The sequence below is a fragment of the Neodiprion fabricii genome, chromosome 4 (genome assembly GCF_021155785.1).
Source record: "Neodiprion fabricii isolate iyNeoFabr1 chromosome 4, iyNeoFabr1.1, whole genome shotgun sequence".
In the NCBI taxonomy this organism is placed as follows: Eukaryota; Metazoa; Arthropoda; class Insecta; order Hymenoptera; family Diprionidae; genus Neodiprion; species Neodiprion fabricii.
The window spans coordinates 21,718,080-21,739,484 of NC_060242.1; the positions used below are offsets into that span (position 1 = coordinate 21,718,080).

General features: G+C 36.0%; 4 protein-coding genes and 1 long non-coding RNA gene across 10 annotated transcripts in view; 2 read left to right on the plus strand and 3 right to left on the minus strand.

Annotated features, from left to right (window-relative positions):
• Positions 1 to 752: 752 nt before the first annotated feature.
• LOC124180756 (omega-amidase NIT2-like) lies at positions 753 to 8,546 on the minus strand. 3 transcript variants are annotated; one of them, XM_046566519.1, is made up of 7 exons: positions 8,252 to 8,545; positions 8,024 to 8,170; positions 7,076 to 7,260; positions 6,230 to 6,398; positions 5,912 to 6,148; positions 5,698 to 5,817; positions 753 to 941 (listed from the first exon to the last, which is right to left on the minus strand). In XM_046566519.1, exons 1-6 carry the CDS (start codon positions 8,256 to 8,258, stop codon positions 5,726 to 5,728), a joined length of 837 nt encoding a protein of 278 aa, XP_046422475.1. In that variant the 5' UTR covers positions 8,259 to 8,545; the 3' UTR covers positions 753 to 941; positions 5,698 to 5,725. The 3 variants fall into 3 exon arrangements, with proteins under 3 accessions (XP_046422475.1, XP_046422476.1, XP_046422474.1); XM_046566520.1 differs by lacking the exon at positions 753 to 941 and having other exon boundaries at positions 3,733 to 5,817; positions 7,076 to 7,200; positions 8,252 to 8,546; XM_046566518.1 differs by lacking the exon at positions 753 to 941 and having other exon boundaries at positions 3,733 to 5,817.
• A 1,554-nt stretch (positions 8,547 to 10,100) lies between these two features.
• On the minus strand, positions 10,101 to 13,674 carry LOC124180755 (omega-amidase NIT2-like). Of its 2 annotated transcripts, XM_046566517.1 has the most exons (6): positions 12,844 to 13,674; positions 12,604 to 12,750; positions 11,791 to 11,975; positions 10,842 to 11,010; positions 10,532 to 10,765; positions 10,104 to 10,286 (listed from the first exon to the last, which is right to left on the minus strand). In XM_046566517.1, the coding sequence occupies exons 1-6, from the start codon at positions 12,893 to 12,895 to the stop codon at positions 10,195 to 10,197; spliced, it is 879 nt and encodes a 292-aa protein (XP_046422473.1). In that variant the 5' UTR covers positions 12,896 to 13,674; the 3' UTR covers positions 10,104 to 10,194. The 2 variants fall into 2 exon arrangements, with proteins under 2 accessions (XP_046422472.1, XP_046422473.1); XM_046566516.1 differs by having other exon boundaries at positions 10,101 to 10,286; positions 12,604 to 13,674.
• Positions 12,151 to 13,886, plus strand: LOC124180761. The gene is made up of 2 exons (XR_006870303.1): positions 12,151 to 12,209; positions 12,590 to 13,886. It is a non-coding gene; the product is annotated as an uncharacterized LOC124180761 (long non-coding RNA).
• Positions 13,812 to 17,158, minus strand: LOC124180752 (G-patch domain and KOW motifs-containing protein). 2 transcript variants are annotated; one of them, XM_046566509.1, is made up of 5 exons: positions 16,889 to 17,158; positions 16,420 to 16,804; positions 14,982 to 15,085; positions 14,544 to 14,854; positions 13,812 to 14,344 (listed from the first exon to the last, which is right to left on the minus strand). In XM_046566509.1, the coding sequence occupies exons 1-5, from the start codon at positions 17,026 to 17,028 to the stop codon at positions 13,902 to 13,904; spliced, it is 1,383 nt and encodes a 460-aa protein (XP_046422465.1). In that variant the 5' UTR covers positions 17,029 to 17,158; the 3' UTR covers positions 13,812 to 13,901. The 2 variants fall into 2 exon arrangements, with proteins under 2 accessions (XP_046422465.1, XP_046422466.1); XM_046566510.1 differs by having other exon boundaries at positions 14,227 to 14,374.
• An 8-nt stretch (positions 17,159 to 17,166) lies between these two features.
• LOC124180748 (chromatin assembly factor 1 subunit A-like) overlaps positions 17,167 to 21,405 on the plus strand; it is a 28,289-nt gene continuing 24,050 nt past the window's right edge. The window contains exons 1-6 of one of the 2 annotated variants that reach the window (XM_046566496.1): positions 17,167 to 17,506; positions 17,864 to 17,955; positions 18,177 to 19,162; positions 19,263 to 19,393; positions 19,547 to 19,926; positions 20,633 to 20,802. In XM_046566496.1, the coding sequence (XP_046422452.1) occupies positions 17,874 to 17,955; positions 18,177 to 19,162; positions 19,263 to 19,393; positions 19,547 to 19,926; positions 20,633 to 20,802 (1,749 nt within the window). In that variant the 5' untranslated portion in view covers positions 17,167 to 17,506; positions 17,864 to 17,873. Of the gene's footprint in view, positions 17,756 to 17,863; positions 17,956 to 18,176; positions 19,163 to 19,262; positions 19,394 to 19,546; positions 19,927 to 20,632; positions 20,803 to 21,405 lie in introns of both variants that reach the window. The other variant, XM_046566494.1, reaches the window with a different exon arrangement.

Sequence of the window (21,405 nt, forward strand, 5' to 3'; positions counted from 1 at the left end):
GACTGGAGCAGCCCCGATCTCATTATTGCATCCGGGGCTTCCAGCTTAGACGAAGGAGTCTTGCTCTTCGTTGCAACGCTTCTGGCAGCCCTGATCGAGCCTTAACCGCTACAAATCGCATCGTTGGAAGTTTGATGATCGACGCGTTCGCTATTTCAGAGAACTCGATATTACAAGTACATAACGCATTGAGTGTGTAAGCAGCAGCATCTTTTTTTCTTCGTTATGCTACCCGTGTTGTATTAATTTATCTTGGAAGCCATGCACCTGGAGTACGTCCTTTAAGGCTGTGAAAGAGAGTATAAATTATATAAATCTCGAGAAATGCGGAAGAAAGTGAAGGTTTATGTAGGCCAACGATGTAAATCAACTTTTTCGTCTACTAATTTCCGTAACAGTATAATCGTTGGAATTTTCGATAGATTACGTTGAGTAATTTCCCAATACACTAATCTAAATTAAACCAATTTTTTATTACGGGTTCAAACCAACTGCTGCGTAAAAGAATATTGATAATAACTCATACGTGATGGATTGTAAAAATTTGTAATCTGAGTCTGTGCAATAACTATTTCCATTGCATTACTTACAAGTGTTCCAAAGTTTGAAATTCCTAACTTTTGATCATCCGCAGAATCGCGTACTCCAAAATATCGCTCAGGTACGTCAGTAAAACTGCGAGTTTGCTGTAAAAATTTAAATCATAAAAATAGGCACTTCGATTCTCTATAGAAACACGCCAGTAAACCATATCCTCTCGAAAATTTTATTGTGAAATTGAGGAATATGTGGAAAACCATGTCCGTACTTTTGGCAGCACATTGCCGAAGGCTAGAATTTGAAGTATGGTTTCCGGGGTTTACGGGTCCGTTGGTTGTCAAGGCGAAGTGGTAAACAGAAATCTTCTATGTTTTAAGATCTCCGAGAGCTGCTATCCGAACCTGAAAGTATCGCATATCCTAGACAGCATCCCCCGCATGTGACTGTTTACATCGTATGGGTCGCATCTCGATATTTGAAGAATCGCTTTTATATCGCCAGTGAAACATCACTGCGGACAAGAAATTCGTTGACGTCTTACTCGAGATGAACATTTTATACTGTGGAAAATGCAGTGCTTGGTTTTATATGTATTGAATGAAAATACACCAATCCGCACTGATAGGCTCAATAACTTTTGTTTCACAAGGATGAAGATGTCCGAGCCAATTTACGAGTTTCAATATTCGAATTTTTATCTGCAAGGCGGAATAAATCAGGTCTTTTGAAAGCTTCGCTTTGGTGCGATTCGATAGCTTTTGGACAAACGTAATATGCTTGGAGTTTGATAATTCACAACCCGTTCGTAATTACCTGTAAGAGTAGATGAATAGTATTTTTTATATTTGAGATATAAGCACGACGCTTGTAGGTTCTTTTCAGAACAGGATGAAAGTTTGGTAACATCGCGGTTATACAAAGTATGGTTTATCTCTGAGGGTTCATAATTGAGCGGTGTCGCGACAAAACGGTGCAAGTGTCATCGTTATGATTTTTCGGGAGAGCAAAAAAGAAAACTGTTAAAAAATTTGTTTAATTAATTTAAAAGAAAAAATCAAAACAGTACTTTTCAGAGTTTTTCAAGCTCTTTCAAGTCGCCTACACCCCGATCCTATAGATATACAGCAATTCACCTTCGAGGAAATGACTTGCGAAAATATGTTTTTTTTTTCAACTTTGGATTCTGATTAAAAACACACTTGCGATACGAGCATTATGAAACAGTTATGAATCCAAAGGTTGAACCTTGACGAATAAAATCCGTTGTTGTATTTTCAAATTTGTACAAATTTTCAAGTATTACATAGCAAAATGATGGGCTAGGGAGGGATCGACAACGGTGTAAGTGCCAAAATGAATATAGTTTGCTAGCAAAGTTGTCAAATTTTACTGAAAAACGGTAGAACAGCGCAAAAAATCAAAATCAAATAAATAAATTTGATCGATGTAAATCCTGATAGTACAATCTGGTCTGCGGAGGCATGAAAAACCATATCGGCGAGGTCCTTTTTTGCGAACTTTGAACTGAGAAACACCGATTTGTATCTGTTTGGTAAATTTATTTTTAATCATCGCCTGAAGTAGAGAAAAAAAGTTGGCACGAATCACGATCTTACACTGGCATGAAAAAAATAGATTTTCGCAAGTCATCTCTCGGAGACAGATTGCAATATTGAATCAAAGTTCGGGCCGTTTGAAAGAGTTTGAATAAATCTAAAAAGTCCTTTTCGATTACTGTTTTAAATTAATCGATGAAATTTTGAGAAAGTGTTTTGCTCTCCTGAAATATCATAACGATGGTATTTACATAGTTTTCTCATATATACCAACTTTTTATAATTACGCGAATAAATTTTTGCTAGCCATATCGTTTGGCAGGGACGTGTGTACGGATTTTTGCAAATTGTTTTTAAAAAAATAACGTATTTTTGGTATTTTGGCACTTGCACCGTTTTGGCGTGCCGCCCTTCAACTATAGCATTCAGAGTATTAGTAGATCCTTTTTAAGATACTTGGTGTTTCATTCGATCTGGAAAAACGGATGTATGATCGCAAAAAAATCTTTTCATTCCTGCAAAAGTTACTAAATCTTAACCGAAACGTTATAGCAATAGATAAATCTATGTAACCTAAACGTAGGCAGGATGGAACTGAAATTAGAAAGCAATTTCGTTGGATCATTTATATAAATAGTGATAAGAAAATGACGTTATACTTAAACTCGGAGTTATTTTTATTAATTCTCTTTTTAATTGGAAAACCCACGTTTCTTTTCGATTTTTTTGGAGACATATCTTTCCGAAAGATTCTCAAAATAATCGTGAGAAACTAGAAGTGAAGCCTCCTCGATTGACACTCCGAAAAAATACGGTATTCTTTTTATATTTTTTGAAACTAAGAGCGTTTGCAAAGAAATTGGCGAGCCATATGAATCTTTGATGTGTCAGAATAGTCCTCAAAAATTGGTAAATTTTTCGTTTTTCCCACATATATTGTAAACTACTGAAAGTAGAAGCAAACTTTGATTGACGGGAAAACTTCCCATTATTTGAGGGCTATTTTGATCCATTAAATGATCGCAAATTTTTTGCATATGCGCTTATTTAGTCGAGTAGCTCTGCAACATATAAAAAGAATAGTACCTCGTGTTTCGGAGCGAAGTAAGTGTGAGAAATGAGGAATGTTTTGTAATAAAAATTCTCTCGACTTGTTATTATTCGGTCAATGCTACAAATTTAAGGAAAATAATAAAAACAACGTGTCGGTGACTCATGTGCGTCGAATTAAGATCTAAAGCTGGAGCCAGTGCACATGAGTTTCAAACAATAAAACATGTATACAGGTAATACACTCGAAAAAAGATTGATGGTAAAGCGTAATCAATTTGCCGTGAGATCGATATCACATCCATATTTTCAAAAAAAACGGAAAAGGATGTATGCCTTCATACTTATCTGACGTATTAAGATCTAATTATTTATAGGTCAAAAAACAGAAAACCTATTAGGTTCAAAAAATATGCAAATATGGAACATTTCGTGTAAAATTGACCTGCAGTTTTGACTTCCCGTTTTTCTTATTTTGCTTACACTTTTTCCGTTGATACTAGCATCTCCTAAACTCCCATTTTACCTTTTTTTTTATGGAATACTTCTTTGAAATTTTAAAAGTGGGACGTTTTTTAGAAAAAAGTAAAAACATTCAATTAAGTGCTTTTGAAATTTTTGGGAGATACTAAAAGATCAGGGTTAGGACCTGGTCTAGTTGACATGGAATGTCCCATATGCATATCGGTGTAAAAAACTATAGCGCGAAACCGGGCAAATAATTGAAGAGAAGAAATGATAAAAGCTGTAAGTGCCATTTACATAATAACAATAATAATAACCGAGCGATAAATAACCACGCAGTGAAGAAAAAACAGTTTTGGATGTTATCTTTTTTTTAGTTTTTGGTTTGCAGGTACTTACAGTTTTTTCAAATCTACCTCTTCAATTTGTAGACGTAATCCATATTATCATTTCGTCATTCCAATCGACAAGAGCCAGTATCAAGATACGTTAAATCCATCCATTCGAATAAGAATTTATGTCTGTAATCACATATCATTGAAAACATGTATATAATAACTTTTGCATAAATATCAAGTCAGTTTTTGCTCTTTATGAAAACTTGTCAGTACGAAACGCAGATAAAAAAATACGCATAAACCAGACATGCGTTGTATAAATAATTTTTTTATCATCACAAGCGATCATCGTAAGCATGAAAATGCTTGCGAAGTATCAGCTAGAAATTACTGAAATAAATGGTTTCTTGAATACTTCTTAGCGAATTGACGTCTTTTTAGATGTAAGGTACGTAATATTATCGAATGTTGAAAGTAGGGTGAATTTTAAGCAGTTTAAAAATAATTTCTGCATCAACTTATGTTTCTCTATGTTTTGTCGCGTTGACTTTTGACGTAAGATAATATTTAATATCGAACCATATTTCATTCCACGCTATCGCATGCTATAATATCACATTTTGCATCGATAAATTTTTTCCCAATTCTTCTCGCAAACAATTTCAAAGATGCAAAAATAAATTACTTAAAAAAATTATACCGCCTCGCATTGCACAAATCAAAATTTCGTACATCGTTGTTGCAGATTTGTATGGAATGAAAAAAGGAATATATGAAATTAGTTATTGTTAGGATAAAGTAATTTCAGAACATGAGACAAATTTGAAGAGCGCTGCTTTTAAAATGAATGCAAAATTTTGAGATCTTGATTTCAAACCTGATGAACAACTTCTTACTAAAAAATTTTAACAAGCTTGTAATACCAATTCTTGGAATATTATTGCGATATTTTGTCTCTTCTGTTCATCCTTGTTAATTGTGTAAGTAAATTTTGGGAAAAGCAAAATCTATTCAAGTGAGTTGGGCGTTTAAAAACGCTTGTATTTTTAACGGGATAACTACTTTAAAGATTTTATATGAAATTCTGACGTATAAAAACTTTATGGAAAACGTTTGGATGTTTTGACAAAAGTCGTGTTTCAAGTTTATCTGAAAACTTGTTTTCAATGTATTTTCAGAAGCAAGCTTTCACCGGAAATCAAATCAATATAGTGATATATTACCACGATTTCATATTGTTCGGATTACTTCAGCCCAACTCATATCGACTGAAAATCAAAGCTTTCTCGCTATTCTTTAGATTCATACTTAGAAGTCTTATTAATTGACCAATTTCTCCTAGGCTTACATTTTTAACTAATATTTATACACGTATAAATTTATTATTCTATCAATGTAAATATAAAAATAATAATAACATATTATGTAATATGCACAGGAACGTAATAACATGTTAAAACATGAACTATTAAGTTTGATTGAGATTTGTTGAGGATCATCAAGGGGCCTTTTATGTATAAATAAACATTCTAAATTCATTGTATTATATTCAGTGATCTGAAATTAAAACAAAGCGTGCTAATTAAGGTACAATAACTTGCGAACAAATTGAACAGCTTCGAAAGTTTAACTATGCAAATGGATGATATTTTTCCATTACTTATAGTGCGCATTTTCAACTGTCAATTTGAAGGATACGGGCAATAATATAATTTACATTAGCTGTATAAAAAAAAAAGAAAATATACATTGACGAAAACTTCTCCGGCGTTCGTACTAATTTTTTATCCAAGCGGTCTCATACAAGTCCTCACGTCGTTGACCAAAAATCGGAATCTGGGTTCTCACCTCATCAACAACTGTCATGTCTGAAGAGAATAAAAAGTGAGAATGAGCTGTTAATTGAACGGCTGTCGAACGATTGAAACAAGTTCTTTAATTTCGATGAAACGAATTCGTCACCAATATCAGCAACAATCATATCTTCCGCGAACTCCAACTCCTTGAGCACTCTTCCCCAGGGATCCGTCAGCTGCGTGTGGCCATAAGATTCGTACCCGAAACCCTCTACTTTGGCCGAAGATACACCGGCAACGTAAAGCTGGGCGTCATTGGCACGGGCTCGTTGGAGAAGAGACCAATGCAACGGTCCGGTTACGGTCGATTCAAAAGCAACGGGGTAAAACATCAATTGACACCCTGTCGATGGATGAACAGCAGAGAAACTGTGAGTGTAGGGGAGGGTGTGCGGTAAGGTGCTTTAATTGCGAATCGGATTACCTAAATTACGGTAAAGACGAGCCAACTCTTCGAACCGGATGTCGTGACAGATTCCTAAACCGATTTTCCAGCCTTTGACTCGAAACGTGAGTAGCTCATTGCCAGCTGTGATGGTGTCACTTTCTTTGAATGATATTTTTCCTTCAACGTCTACGTCGAACAAATGCATCTGTGTAAAGTTATATCGCATGATAATAATGTCGTCACTGCTGATTGGAAACTATGTGTACAACTGACTATTTCATGCTAATTTAAATCAATTCAAGTCAATTCGCTCAGCACTCTTTAGATTTAATTAGCCCACATATTTTTGTACATAGAGTCAGTAAATTTTCATATTGGTGTAGACTTTGAAGGCGTTCAAAATAGTATTCGGGGTATTCCACCTGGAAAAATCTAACCTTCTCGCAACTTGTTCAAGCTTTGCGAAGTGTTTTCATTAGTTTATAAAAGTATAATGTGTGATTATTTGTAAATTTTTATTTAAAGAAGTTCGGACGTTACCAGCCAATAAAATAAATTTAAAAATTACCTGACACAGAAATTTAGAGATATTTTTTTCGGTATTGGCTAAATGAGACTTTTTCCCGAAGCTTCAAAAATCATAAGTAAACGATACTGCAGTGTGAAAATCTAATCAAAAAATATGATCGCATTTTAGAGTCGGGGCAATAGTATAAAAACAAAAAAAAATCATCGTGATTGCAAGGAATGCCGCATGTATCTAATATAGTGCAGTTTACGTGAATTAAATCATCTTGCATCTAATGACAATTTTTTATTCTATTGTAATAATATTACTATTGCAATCGATGTTCCGCTTCGATGTTTATTATTGACAAATACCTTTCTGTATTTCCCGATGAATGTTCCGTTGGAATCCCAGACCGTACAAGTGTTGAACAATTGCTCCCCATCTCTTTCCGGGATCGAACCACCGATCACACAAATTTCATTCGTTTTAGCTGCAGCTGATAAAGCGAGGCTTGTCTCACCCGCGGGAATATTTTCAGCGAAATTTCGAAAATGTACTATTTTGTGAAATAAAATGATATTAGGTATGTGATTTTTGTGAAAGCAAAACCGAAACATAATTAGATTTTTTCACCGTTTCCATTATGAGATTGGCCAAGCATTTAATAATATATCACGTGTGTAAGGGACACCATATTATTCACCTGTACCTACCTAACATGATTATGCATATGCTTCGTTTAAATTTCATACTTTTTGATAAACATACGACTGAATTTTTTTTTACCTAATAGGACAGCATTATTGCAAAATTTTTTTTTTCAATTTAGTATTAATTCGAACTTATAGAAAAAAACTGAATTCACAATTAGAGTGATTTTATTAATCGTTTATATACCCATTTCCGTATCTGAAAACTAAGGAATCTGCAATTAATTTACTATGAGTGCAAAATTTTTCTGTAAGTTGAATTCGGCATGAGACAATTGCGCCGTATACTCAACGGCGAGTTCAGTCTGTATAAGCGATCGTCACACCTGAAGTTGAGAAGTGAAAATAGGATTTTAATTCAAAAGTGGCTAAAAACCGTCAAAATAGGTTTCAGCCTTAATTTTCTATATTAATCGACCGTAATATCCGATGTAATACCGCTGACTGTGATTAAATTTACCAATTCTACAATATTAATACTTGTAGCCTGTGCTAAGAAAAAAAAAAAATCACCATTCTCACGAACATACTATACGTGATAAGTTATTCACGGATTATCAATATTTGTGTGTAATCGATATTTTTAAAAACAGATCGAGTAGATTTTACCAGTTCCATAAGGTGAGTTGAAGCACTCTGGCAGTGCAACGACGTCGGCGCCTTGTTGTTTTGCTTGTTCGACAAAGAAGATTGCTCGGGAAATGTTTATTGCTTTATCGTCGGTTACGGCAAGTTGTACCAGGGCCAATCGGAGAGCTTCAATCAATTTTTTTTTCTGTATATTCAAGTAATTAGTGACCCACAGTTCGAAATTGTATTAATAAAATCAACACCTACTTGTCATCGCTTTACTTGGCGCGATTCCTCAGTGCCACGTTGTAAAAAAATGATGGCGATACGACGGCAGCTTGACAGATGAAATTCGTTTATATTTGTATTTTTTTTTGTCAAGTTGGATTTTCACGGGCGTCTAATTGGCCCGACGGCAAATTTACGCTGCAACAAATGCATTGATAATACGTTGAAAGTGAGTACCGACGCGACGCAACGGCAAAATGCCGTACGTCAAAATACGTGGTTGAGTCAGTGGTTCTCAGATGCGTTTTCAACGTAAGAATTAAAAAATGCACGATTTTTAATTGGAAGTAACGAAATGAATCACAAATATATGCAAAATTTGCAAAATTTTCATTGGTTATCACTGTACGTACATACAAGCGATTTTCCATATGCGACGAATAAACCGATCGCATCATTATATTACACAATAATACTCAAAACACTTAAACTAATGTTGGTAACAGAAGTTAGTTGGAAATACTAGATCCGCGAATCGAAATCCGAGACGCAACTCGCAGGAAGGTCGCCTTCCGCAAGACCCGATTTTCCAGAATGTTGGAAAAAAAATCACAACGGAAGATTATCGGGCCATTTTCTTGGCACAGAACGCTTGTGACTAGTCAAAACTCTGCCCGAGAGCAATTTCAACCTGTTAATAACATGTTCAGCAAACTGCAGCGTAATAATTACACTCGATATTTGAAGCCCATTAACACTTTTCGTGTTACAGTTGGCTGCCTAAACGGATCGAGTTAAACTTTCTAACAATGCAACTACGCACTGACAGAAAGTTAGCCGCACCACAAACAATAACAAACGACACCCGACGCATAGAGTCGAGTATCGAAATCACTAAAAGCTGAAGTTGCACAAGCAATGAAAATTTGATAAACTAAACTCACCTTCGATGTCACAGGCTGTTTTTATTTCAGTAACTCCGTTCTTTTTTGGACCACACGCGGCTTGTCGTTTGTATATTATTCACAAATGAGTTTCGTGGGAATACACTGAACGATTCACGTTACACAGCCGTTGTTTCAATCATAAAGTATCGGTGCTTGGCCATGTCCCGAATACATGGCGATCAGAAGAATCGCCATGCGAATTGCGCAGAACGCGGTCAGATATTTGAAAAATTTCCATTGCACGCGGCATCGGGCTTCATTTGAAATTTTCTGGCGACTTTCAGCCGAAGAAAATACGTTGACCTTAGATATATTCAGTCATTCCTCTGAGGGTCTAATTAGTAGAAAGAGTCCTGCAAAAATGATACTGAGACGAAAAGCTTTCGAGCTCTGAGAATCGCAAACAAAGGAAGGCCATCTTCGGATTTTTTCATTCCAAATATGGCCGATTTTGAAAAGTACTTAAAACAATTCTTTGATGCACTGCATCGACGTAATTTTGCGAGAGGAATCGATTGCGCGCAGTCCGATTACACTATCAGTTACTTCATCTCGCTTCTTCGTTTTCTCCATTTTTTCACACTTCCAACATGCAATCCTAGATTTTTAAATTCTTCGCATAAAAATGTGATTGAGATCCACTGACCTAACACGTAGGTTTCAACGTGCAGCATTCTGCCGTCGGTACTCATTTCCATGAGCATCTTCTTGCCGCCGACGGCGTAACCGTGCCGTTTCAATTTGACGCCTGTGAAAATCCAGCCTGAAGTTTCGATGGCAGATATGTATTATCGAGTAATCGTCTGTGCTCGCATACATAACATAATATGCATCATGCAGCGCCGTGGCTGGATTTTCACGCACGGCAAAATTCTGACGCAATTTCGGATAAAAAATAAGCTTCAGGCGACTGTTGAAAACCACTCGTTGAAAAAATATGTATATGGTTTAATGGGTTTGGTGATTAAAAAAAGTTTGATTTTTTCAATTTCAAAATCCATTTTAAGGTAGATACAAACTTTGTCGCTGTTTGTGCTAATTTTTCTTCCAACAAGTTTCATACAAGTCGGTACGACGTTGGCCAAAAATTGGAATCTGGGCTCTGACCTCATCAACGACTGTCATATCTAAAAAATTGAATCATGATTATTAAGAATCTCATGGAAATGATGGCCTTTTCAAATGATAAAAAAAAAAAAATGATTATTGTACAAATCCCGCTGCACTGTCGGAAAATTTAAACTGATCTCATCTCGTATTATTCTGACTATCTTGCTTTGTTTGCAGAAGAAAAGTGAAGTCGAGTTATGAATTGAAAGGCGGTCGAATGAAATGACCGGATTCATAGAATTAGACGAAATGCGTTCGTTACCAATATCAGCGACAATCATATCTTGCGCGAACTCCAACTCCTTAAGCACTTTTCCCCAGGGATCCGTTAGCTGCGTGTGGCCATAAGCTACGTAACCAGAACCGTCTACTTTGGCCGGAGATACGCCGGCAACATAAAGCTGGGCGTCATTGGCACGAGCGCGTTGCAGAAGAGACCAATGCAAAGGTCCGGTAGTCATGTTAAAAGCACCAGGATAAAACATCAATTGGCACCCTGACAAAGGATGAACAGCAGAGTAAGTACGGGAAGGCGGGTACGCGGTAAGATGTTTGGATTGATTGCGGATTACCTAAGTTACGGTACAGACGAGCCAACTCTTCAAACCGAATGTCGTAGCAGATTCCTAAACCAATCTTCCAGTTCTTGATGTGAAACGTAAGAAGTTCATTGCCAGCGGTGAGGATGTCACTTTCTTTGAATGTCATTTTTCCTTTTACATCAATGTCGAACAAGTGCACCTGTACAAAGTTATTAGTTGAAAATCAGGTCTTATCAACATTTGAGTTCAAAGTTGAATTTCCGCAGCCTGCAGGGCCTGCGTAAGGCGCCCCATTTCCGAACAGTGCGGTAAAACGATGTCGGCGCATGCGCACAATTAAAATGCGGTATTTTTCACATTACGGCATTATTTGATTATAAATATTGAAATGGATTTTTCACCACGATCTGCACGACCAAAAATTCTGGAAAAAAACACTAGCGTATTCTTCGTTCAATGTCCAATAAAATCCGAAATTCTTATGATCTAGAAACAATGTATTATAGGTGAAAAAGAATGAAAAACATTTTCCGCATTGTTTGAAAACGTTACGCACGCTCCATAGACTTCGAAAATCGGAATTTCCATGTAGTTGTAAAATATCCGATTTCGACAATGATTAGAAAGTGCGTTTATATTTGGTGTTCTTTGCCAAGTGGATGAAACTCTGACCATCGCTATCTCAGATGTGATTGATAGGGGTGTGCGGATACCCGAAATTTCGGGTACTTTAACTCGGGTTCGGGTCGGGTTTGCATTGGGTTGGGTTTCTTGGCAAGCCCGAAATCTTCGGGTAGTCCGAAATTTTCGAAAATCTGTGTTCGCTTTAGAAATCCCGGTATTTTTGTAGAAGCGAAAACAGCCACGAGAAAAATTTTCGACAACTTCGCAATTTTCGGCAAACCCAACATTTTTCAGGAATTCGGGAATTTGAGTAATACGAGTTTTTCGGGTAATCCGAAAAAATTGGCAAAAATACCTTTCTATATTTTCCGATGAATTTTCCTTCGGAATCCCAGACCGTGCAAGTGTTGAAAAACTTTTCCCCATCTCTTTCCGGAATCGAACCACCGATTACATAAATTCCATTTTTTTTAGCTGCAGCTGATAGCGCAAGACTTGTTTCACCCGCGGGAACATTTTCAGCGTAATTTGGAAAATGTGCTATTTTGTGAAATAAAATAATGTCATTGAATTTGTCTCTGCAAGACGGTAACCGGGCCTGTCGGTCGTGAGATTAATTGACCCGCTAAGAATATGTATAGGCATAATGTTGATAAATTTCATAAAAGTTTTTGTCTTTTTCATACAGTCCTGTAAAAGGAATATGGTAAAAATGTTTTACGTCAGCGATGAGTGAGCTATGTTAATAGTCAAAATTTGGGGACTCTGGTCAAAGTAAGTGGAATATTATTCGGTCGACAAAAACCATGTATTGCATTCACTCAAAAGTGTACCGGCACACAATGTACTCATAGAATTCATCCCTATTCACTAGTATTTTCTTGTGTTTGAATACATACTAGTCAGACAAAGCTTCGGATTTTTTGACGCAAGTTCAGTAAACCATAATAAAACAAAACATACTCATATTTTTCAATCTTCGATCCTTCAAAGTCATTGTAAAATTAAGAAAATAGTGATTTTTTCCCAATATGTCGTTACGATAACGTTACTAACTTCAATATCGTCACTCGGGCATTTATAGTATGTATGTATGTATGATATGATTATAGTCAACTCGATTTCAAGCATGATCACTGTTTGTTGAATTAGAGGGTGCAGATTTTACCAGTTCCATAAGGTGAATTGAAGCACTCTGGCAGTGCAACGACGTCGGCGCCTTGTTGTTTTGCTCGTTCGACAAAAGAGATTGCTCGAGAGATGTTTGTCGCTTTATCGTCAGTTACGGCAAGTTGTACCAGGGCCAATCGAAGACCTTTAATAAGATATGTATTAGATATATTGACATCATCGATCGCCAAAAGTACAAAATTGTTTCCATGAAATTGGCAAAAATCATCGTACGTACTTGCCATTGCTTTACTTGACTGTCGAGCGATATTGCTCAATGCCATAGCCATGCAGATACTAACTGATAGGTTAGGTCCGATTGGCTATATTATGTGCTACAACCGAATGATGCGACTTATGCTAACTACTTGTAGCTACTGATAAGAAAGAGATGTGTGTGAAGCAGCATTGAGAGACGAGGAATCCAATTTTAGGAATACACATCGATGTATTATAGTATTTTAGATATATTTCAAAGAACTCATGGAAGGAAAGAAGTTTGCAGCTAGATATGTAGTAGAATTTAAATGCAGTTAATATCAACTTTCTCACGTTATTTGAGGTTGAAGGAACCAAGATGTTGCCAAAACTGAAATATCAAATATAACATTTATCAGAATGGCACTGTTGTATTTATTCGTTCTTTCTAACTTGAAAAGCCAATAAAAATATGTGTATTGTATTGATCATAAGGTACAATGTATAACCAGTCATTTTGGTAGAGATGCATTTCTATAAGGTACACCATCCAAAGTTATGGAATGTATTTGAAGCATAAGTTCAAAAAGAAAGACAAGAAAATGTTTGGTTTCATCAAGTATTTCCTCACCAGCATATCCAGCCTTTTGCAATGATCAGTTCGACAATGAATATTATTGTTTATGCGAATGGTTGTGGGTTGTGGATTCGAAAGCTGCTCGTTTGGCCTATCCAAAGTGTCTAAAATAATATTTTTCTCATCCCACTGTTATTCTGTTTTCATTGTCAGTGGTCATCTCGTCGGTTTCATTATGTTGGAAGGCACAGTATAGTCGCAAACTTATATTTTGACTACATTATAGTCAAGGTAGAATCTTAAAAAATGTAACAATTTTTCCTAATGAAGAGTATGTACTGTGATACTTATGTACAAATGTGCAAAAGTATCAAGTATAAAGCTCAAGTCAAGTCCACTGTCAAGTATAGGATACAGCAGCGATTCCTAAATTAAAAATGAACAAATTTTATTAAGAAAAGTTTATGATACAATTGTTCGTCCAGGATAGTCATAAAATAAAATTACGTTATGAATGAAAATCATTTTCTAGGTGACCTAGATCTGGACCTTTTATGTTTTTTGCGCTTTCTTCGTTCTGGCGATTCAGAACATCTTCTATCCTTTCTTTTCTCCCGCTCCTTATCCTTCTTTCGATTCTTTCTACTCGATCGTTCTGCCGAACTATCGCGATTCCGGTGTTTCTTAGATTTTTTAGATTTTTTCGGCTTTTTTTCGACCTCGCTACTATCCGAATCATTTCTTTTTCTTGTACAATCGGGACTACTGTCGTCACTGCTCGACCGTCTTCTGGATTTCTTCATTTTTCTCTTTCCACTGGTAATACTTTCATCGTGTTCTTTATTTTCCTTTCTCCCTCTTCTTTCCTCTCGTTCTCCATCCAATGATTCTACGATAGGCAAACGACTCTCAATGCCTGTGTTATCTGTATCTTTATCTTTGTACTCCTGATACTTGGCAGAGTCTGAAAATTAATTCAACGATATATTAAAGACTAAATCATCAAGTTTTTACTTGACATCGAAAAGTTTTTAAAAGGGGTTTTTAAAAAGGATAATTTCGGAATAACTTGCAATGAAAATCATACGCAATTTTGTAACTTATAAGACATTGTACGACAATCCAGTTTAAAAACCCCGTACAATTAGTCAAAATCTACCAACTTAGGACTTTGCCATTTTTCAGATACTCTTCTTTTGTCACTGCTTGAACGACAGATTCATTTACAGACACGACGTTTCCTCCTAGTGCCATTTTCACTATGAATCTACCCGCGTCGTCGTCGAGACCTTCAATCTGCCCATAGGAATCCTTTTGCTTTCCAGCAATCAGTTTGACAAAAGCTCCTTTTATAAGTTTCAGTTCTTCTTCTTCCTTTGTTCTTGGTTTACTGTTTTGTTTCTGCATTGTTACTTTATCTGCACCAAGTCCCATTCCTTTTGGCCTCAGGGCAGGTATAGATGCTTCGACTAATCTAAAAAAAAGATGCAATGTTTACTTTGTTATGTGAACTAATCATTTCGCATTCAATATGTTATTATATTAGTAACTGGGAAAAGTAGGTTTGACTCCAATGTAGTGTTATTTGTAAATATTCGTACTTCTCATTTTTACCAATTCCTTTACCAGGTTTCCAACCCATGCCACGTAGCATAGCCATTCCATAAGCGTCGATTGGAATGCTCTCATAGTCCTCCAAGGTTGACTGAAATAACAAATTAGCTCTATGAAGGATATTTAGTTCCATTTTTTGTATCCAGAAGTGACCAAAACCATGGATTGGTAATTTTTTTTTGGTAATTTTCAGTGGGACCTAAGGTCTCTGACTTGAAAGAACTCATTTTATCCGTACAGTAGAAGTTTGATAACTTTGCAATAGAATAGATCAAGTTCAACATCGAACCTAATAGCTTTTGTTCGAAAATGTTCATGAAAAACTTGACCACGCAACTACAGGTATGAGTAATATTAAAAAATGTAACTCTAAAATGGTGACTGGAAAAAAAGGACAATTGTTATACATTTAATTAAAACTTGTAGTCGACATATAATATTACAAATGATACATATTGATGATAAGAATCTCGATGCAGAGTTGGCAAGGTGCGCTGTTAATAAGAAGTAATGTTTAGGAAAGTAAAACCTTTTTATTGTGAAGAATTTGTCATTTGTAGCACCAAGTCTTCTGTAAACAAGTTTTCATAAATGTGACCAGTCAGAAATGCACTGCCATGACGATTATAACAACCCAGAAATGCGCTTTTTGAAATATTTCTGATCGACCTAGCCTCAACAAATTTTCCAACGACGTTTAACAGAAGTTTGAATGTCCATCTGCAAAGTCGTATATTGTCGACTAAAGTACTCACAGTAGAGGGGATATGTTGTTCGCATGCATGGATATATGCATGGTAAGAAAGATACTTAGGCGGTGATTCAGGAAGTAGCTAGTTATCGAGCTCCTACTATAAATATTTGAAAAAATGTGGTCATAAGGTATTCGGGAAATTATCAAGAAGGAAATATCACCAGAAAAATTTAGACAGACTATCAAATATTCCTATTCCATTACTTTTGCAGTGTACTGATCTGATCTCATTTTTCCAAATTCATTGCGTTTCATAAATATTGAAAGAATCGTCAACGGTCATTAGAATATTTCTGATTTGCTTGACAGAAAGTATAATTTTTTATACTCACTGAATCCAATAAATTAACACTGTCATTCGAAACTCCACTAAAAATATTCGTACTTGTAATGTGTGATAAATGGCTGCTCGGCAACTGTAGGAGACCGTTATACAAGCATGTGCCATGAGCGTGAGGTACGGTTTTGTTGGCACAACCTGCTAGGCTAAGCCTCTTGCCGATTTCTATGCACTCATGTGTGGATTCGAAATACTATAGTTCCGAGGCAGTCAGATTTACGGAAAACTCAGTATGATAAAATATAAGTTTTAAAAATGCCTCTTTGGGAGGTAGATAAATTTTACAAAGCATTTGGTGTAGAAGTGAATATTACTAAGTATAATAAATTACCTCTTGTTCACCAGCTAAGGAGGCGGCATCTTTAACAGGTAAGGAAAAAATACTTGGGTCGTTGCCGTTAGTTTCTGTGCTATGCAGATCTTGTAGGATTTCTTGCGCCGCTTGCTCTTCCAATGTGTTAGGCAGTTTGGATTCTTCAGCTTTGACCTCCTGTTTTATCGTTGCAGATTGTACAGGTTTTATGTCCGCTTCGTCAGTGTCCATTGCGCCAATTGGCTCCTTTTTAACCACAATATCAACCATATCTCCATTTGAATTTGTTTTCACTTTGGGCTCAAAGATATCTGCGTCAATTTTATTAACTATTCTATCATGCCAAGTTTTTGATCCTCGCATAGGTATCACCAGCGGTTCATCTTCTTTTTTATCTTCCAAACTGCAAAAGCCAAATATTTAATTTAAGGTTATGTTTACAAATATTGGTATGAAATATTCCTGTGCTGCTAAAGTGGCGGCTTACCCAATAACCTTTATCGCTTTCTCATCCAGACACTCAATATAATCAATCTTCTTTTTTTCGTTTTGCACTGTATTTTTCAAAACTGGCTTTTTTACCGATTTTGAAAAGCCGAACGAAATTTTCCTCACCTCGTCGGCCATGATTGACACTTGACAAGCTGATCGTGGCTTTAGACTGGTCTACGGATCATATAAATCCGAATTGCAACCATAGGCAGTGAGCATGGACTGCTTCTCTAGACAACAAATGTGTCCCACCCAGCCCCCTGACACACGCTGCTAAAAGTGGTTCGCAAAATGTCCCTCGATTCTGCCGCCAATCTCCACCACTAGTGGCGCTAGTAGTTGTCTGGCGTACCAAAGTCAGCTTGTCAGTAATTTTATATTTATAATATATCTTCCGTCACCGCCATGATCAGGAAAGCGCTAATGAATCGAGAATCCTAATAACGCGAACGTGGTATTTTTTTCAGGCTCATAAAGCTCCATGCTCAATCTTGTTTTGATTTGGCTTCAAAGCACTTCGAAGTGAAGTTTCGGAACACATTGCCGTACACAAAGTTCTCAAATCACAAGGCAGAAAACCTGTTGAATTCCCGCGCGATTTCTTATGTGGGAGGTAGTATCGTGTTATTTATCAAACGATTCAACAATTTGAAGTAAATATTTTCAAAGTTTAATCGGTATCTCACCTGCAACATTTTTTCAATGACATGAACATATTATTAATTTTTTTCATTCTCTATTGCTTATTCAACTTCATGTCAATTTAAGAGGTTATAGTATTGCGAGCAGTCAGTAATGATTTGCCTCGTTAGCATTTATACTTCTATAAGACCGGGGATCGTTTGACTAGCAGCAATCAGAGGTGAAAAATTTACTTTAAAAATCTATTAATATTTTCGACCGGGCAACTAATTTTCTTGTCAGATTGTAAAAAATTCTTGACGTGCTCTGGATACGAATATCATTGCAGGTATTTTACAATGAAAGTTATGGAAGTCTCCGTTGAAGAAAAGGATTGCACTAACGAAATAGTTACACCTCCCAGAAAAAAAATGAAGCAAGGTAATTTTAAATACTTTCATTTAATTTTGCGATTCTATCTATTACAAGAGCCAAATTCACAATTTTAAAGTTTTGGACTCTGGTGAACAACATCTTCAAGTATTTGACATGAGCCAAAAATTTTTACAAATCATTGTATTCACAACGCAATTGATTACACAACCTAAGGTCTGTAATAAATTTCAGCAAGAGATTTGTTTAAATCCTTTGTTAATTTTCAGCTCAACTGCCATTTCAAATGGTCAGTTCATTGGGGTCGCCCAATACAATTGGAAACAAGAAGAGGAAGCTAGAATCACCATCACCGGTGGAAAGCAAAAGTCCTAGGACTGGGAAGATAGTTAAGAAACAAAATGCGTCCAAAAGGGCCAAGAGTAGTGAAGTTGAAATTATTGAAGTGGATGTTTCGGATGTGGAAAATGTTTGTGATCAAGACAATGTTAAGGCGTTAGTGGAATTTAGAGAAGAAGGTGCAGCCAAGCATGCTGAAAAAAATCCGATTGATAGTGAAAGTGATGTCAAGAAACGTAAGGATTACGGTTCGTTAAACAGGTTTTTAAAAAAAGCACAGAGCAAAGAATCAAAGGATGATCTCCAACTTTTAGCAATGAGCGATTATGAATGCGGCAGCAGCAAAGATAGTGATGCTTCATTGAAAGTAAAATTAGACTTACAAACATCAAAGGAAGTTCTCGAGCAAAGCTCCAAGAAAATCGTAGAGCAAAGTTTGGAAGAAACTGCGGAACAAAGTTCAGAATCTAAAAATTCTACAACTCAGATCAAAGAGAATAGTGCCGTCTCGACAAACATTACAGAATCTCAGTATAATATCGAATCACTTCAAAATACTGAGCAGAACACCAGTACTGAGGAGAAGAAGCTCCTTCCTGAGGAGACGAAAAATTCAGACACTGATTCAACTTGTCATCGAAAGGATAGCGTACATTCTGATAGCATTAATGCTAAGAATGACGAATCGGATTCTGACACTGGTGGTTCATCATCGGACGAAGATGTAGACGACGACCCAGATAAGTCTAGTAATGAGAATACAGAAAAGGATAAAACTTTAGAAGAAAATGACGGAAGCAAAACACCTAGAAGTGAAAAGTCGGGTGTATTCAAAAATAGAAAATTAACTCCAAAACAGATTGAAAGACGACTTCAGAGTGCTAAGAAACGCGAAGAGAAGCAGCAGTTGAAAATGGTATGTTTCTTTATATTTACTTCACCCAAAGTATCTTTTGTGACTTTTATGACAAGTAAGTAGTAACAACAGTATTATAGTTTTCAACTTGTTCACTCAGGAAAAAAAGAAAAAGCGAGAAGAGCAGCGTGAGAATCGTAGAAAACAGAAGGAGGAGAAGGAGAAACTTGAGAAAGAACAAAAGCGGAAAGAGAAAGAAATGAAGGAGTTGAAAAAGCAAATTGAAAATGAGTGAGTACTAAATACGTGTATAATTTCTATCTAGAATGTCAGAACTGTAATAAAAATAACATATCTACTCGTGTTACAAGACATTATGGTAACGATTATAACAATTTTTTTGTGCAAACTTTATATTAGTTTAACCAGTCTTAATTTTTGCAGGCAAAAACAGAAAGAGAAAGAGGCAAAGGAGGAGGAGCGTCGGAAGAAAGAGGAAGAGGCTGAGCGTAAAAAACAAAAGGCTGCATCTAATTTTGCAAACTTCTTTGTTCCGAAAAAGCAGGAAACAAAAGCTCTTGAAGAAGACGGTGTAGTTAAAGACCAAAACTTCATGCCATTTGAAGTCAAAGTAGATATGAAGGTAGCTCCGATAACCAGGAGGAATCTTAATAATGAAACAAAATTAACTTTCGATGGATTGTTCAACAAAGGAGTCTTGAAAAACGAATTATATCTCAATCAGCTCAAACGAAATCGCAATGATGTCGGTAGATCCGGAAGAACTTGGCCATGTGAGACCAAGGATGATGTTGTTATCATTGGTAATTAACTGTTATGTATCGATAGGCTTAGGTGCATTTCAATACGAAGTACCCAATTTCAATTCTTTTCCATCGATTTTTTATTCTGAACTGTCAGTGGCAAGGAATACCGTGAGTTTTTAAGTTCCCATTTCGTGTCTATCGAAATAATATTTTTCTCAGAATTTTTCCACATAGCTTCGCAAATCCACTTCCAATAGTCTCTAAAATGAGAATGAGCATTCATTTTGCAAAGTTTCAGTCAAATACTTCCTATTTTATATTTCGGCATGGGTTTATTCGAGTTGCTTGTTTTATATTTTTTTTTTTTTAAATAAAATTCATTTGTGCGGGTATTTAGTACTTATTTTTGTCATTGGAAAAAAATGTTAAACGAGCATTGTCAAACCCGTGGCGTAAAAAAAATGTAATACATTCGATTCATTCAATTAAACTTAATTAGAAGTGAAGTATAGAAAAACCAATTTGAAAGTAGTGAAAACGTAAATAAAAGCTGTAAAATAATTATCTAGGTAATCAGTGATCAAATTGAAAAAATTGTTTTCACAGTGGATGGTATATGGATTATCAAATTTCAAAGGACAATGTCTACGTCAGTTACTACAAAACTCATTCGATTTATAGTTCAGATATATAAGTAAAGATAATAAAGTAAGGGTTATCTATTTCGTACCATGCAAAGTAATCTTGACAATATGTTATACAGATGAAGAAGATAGTTCCTCTGATGCGGTGGACCAAGGGGATGCCGCAGTTGTAGAAAAGCATCATCCCAAGTTCTTTATGTTCGCCGAGAATCGTCGACCACCCTTTTGGGGAACGTGGAGGAAGAAAAGTACGCATATAAAGCCACGGAAACCGTTTGCTAAAGATCCGGTAAGTACTTACAAGTTCTGCATTTATTTATGCGTTTTTGCTTTGGCTTGGCAGACATTTAGTCCGAACGTTAAACCAGAACCGATGGTTTAACCTTTAATACAAAACGTATGTAATAAAAAATGTGGAGAAGAAACGAACAAGATTAACATTTCAATGCATTGAATTGTTCCCAAAAAGTGTATTACATGTTTGTCAGTGTCAATCGTGCAACTATCGGTTTTATATTCATCCATGCCAATAATTTTTAATTGCCATCACAAAAAGAACTAAAAGATATGGGTAGAATTATCTTGCGGGTGTTAAACCATCTTTTTGAACGATGAATTAAAAAAAAAATGATGGCTACATTAGGGTGATCCTTACTTAGGGTGTTGATGATTCTTTTTCAGACTACCCCCCAAATCAACTATAAATAATTGAAAAACAATTTCCTAATTCTTTCAGATTTTTATATCAATTCTAACCCGTGTTTTTATTGATAGAATATAATTGCAATAATTGATAGAATGCTATTATTTTTAAGGATGAACGATAGGTAATGTTTGATGTTTCTTTTTGTCGGAAAATGCACGCACCCATAAGTGGATTTCGCGACATCGA

Coding starts and splice junctions, on each gene's coding strand:
- LOC124180756 (XM_046566519.1), bottom strand. Junction 7,261..8,023: donor CAACTCACCTTATGGAACTG/GTAAAATCTACT, acceptor TTCACAAAATAG/TACATTTTCGAAATTTCGCT. Junction 5,818..5,911: donor TATGATTGTTGCTGATATTG/GTGACGAATTCG, acceptor TATTCTCTTCAG/ACATGACAGTTGTTGATGAG.
- LOC124180755 (XM_046566516.1), bottom strand. CDS start 12,895: ATGGCTATGGCATTGAGCAATATCGCTCGACAGTCAAGTAAAGCAATG. Junction 10,766..10,841: donor TCGTCTGTACCGTAACTTAG/GTAATCCGCAAT, acceptor ATCCTTTGTCAG/GGTGCCAATTGATGTTTTAT. Junction 10,287..10,531: donor TATGATTGTCGCTGATATTG/GTAACGAACGCA, acceptor TCAATTTTTTAG/ATATGACAGTCGTTGATGAG.
- LOC124180752 (XM_046566509.1), bottom strand. CDS start 17,028: ATGGCCGACGAGGTGAGGAAAATTTCGTTCGGCTTTTCAAAATCGGTA. Junction 16,805..16,888: donor AAAGCGATAAAGGTTATTGG/GTAAGCCGCCAC, acceptor TGGCTTTTGCAG/TTTGGAAGATAAAAAAGAAG. Junction 15,086..16,419: donor CCTTAGCTGGTGAACAAGAG/GTAATTTATTAT, acceptor TTGTTATTTCAG/TCAACCTTGGAGGACTATGA.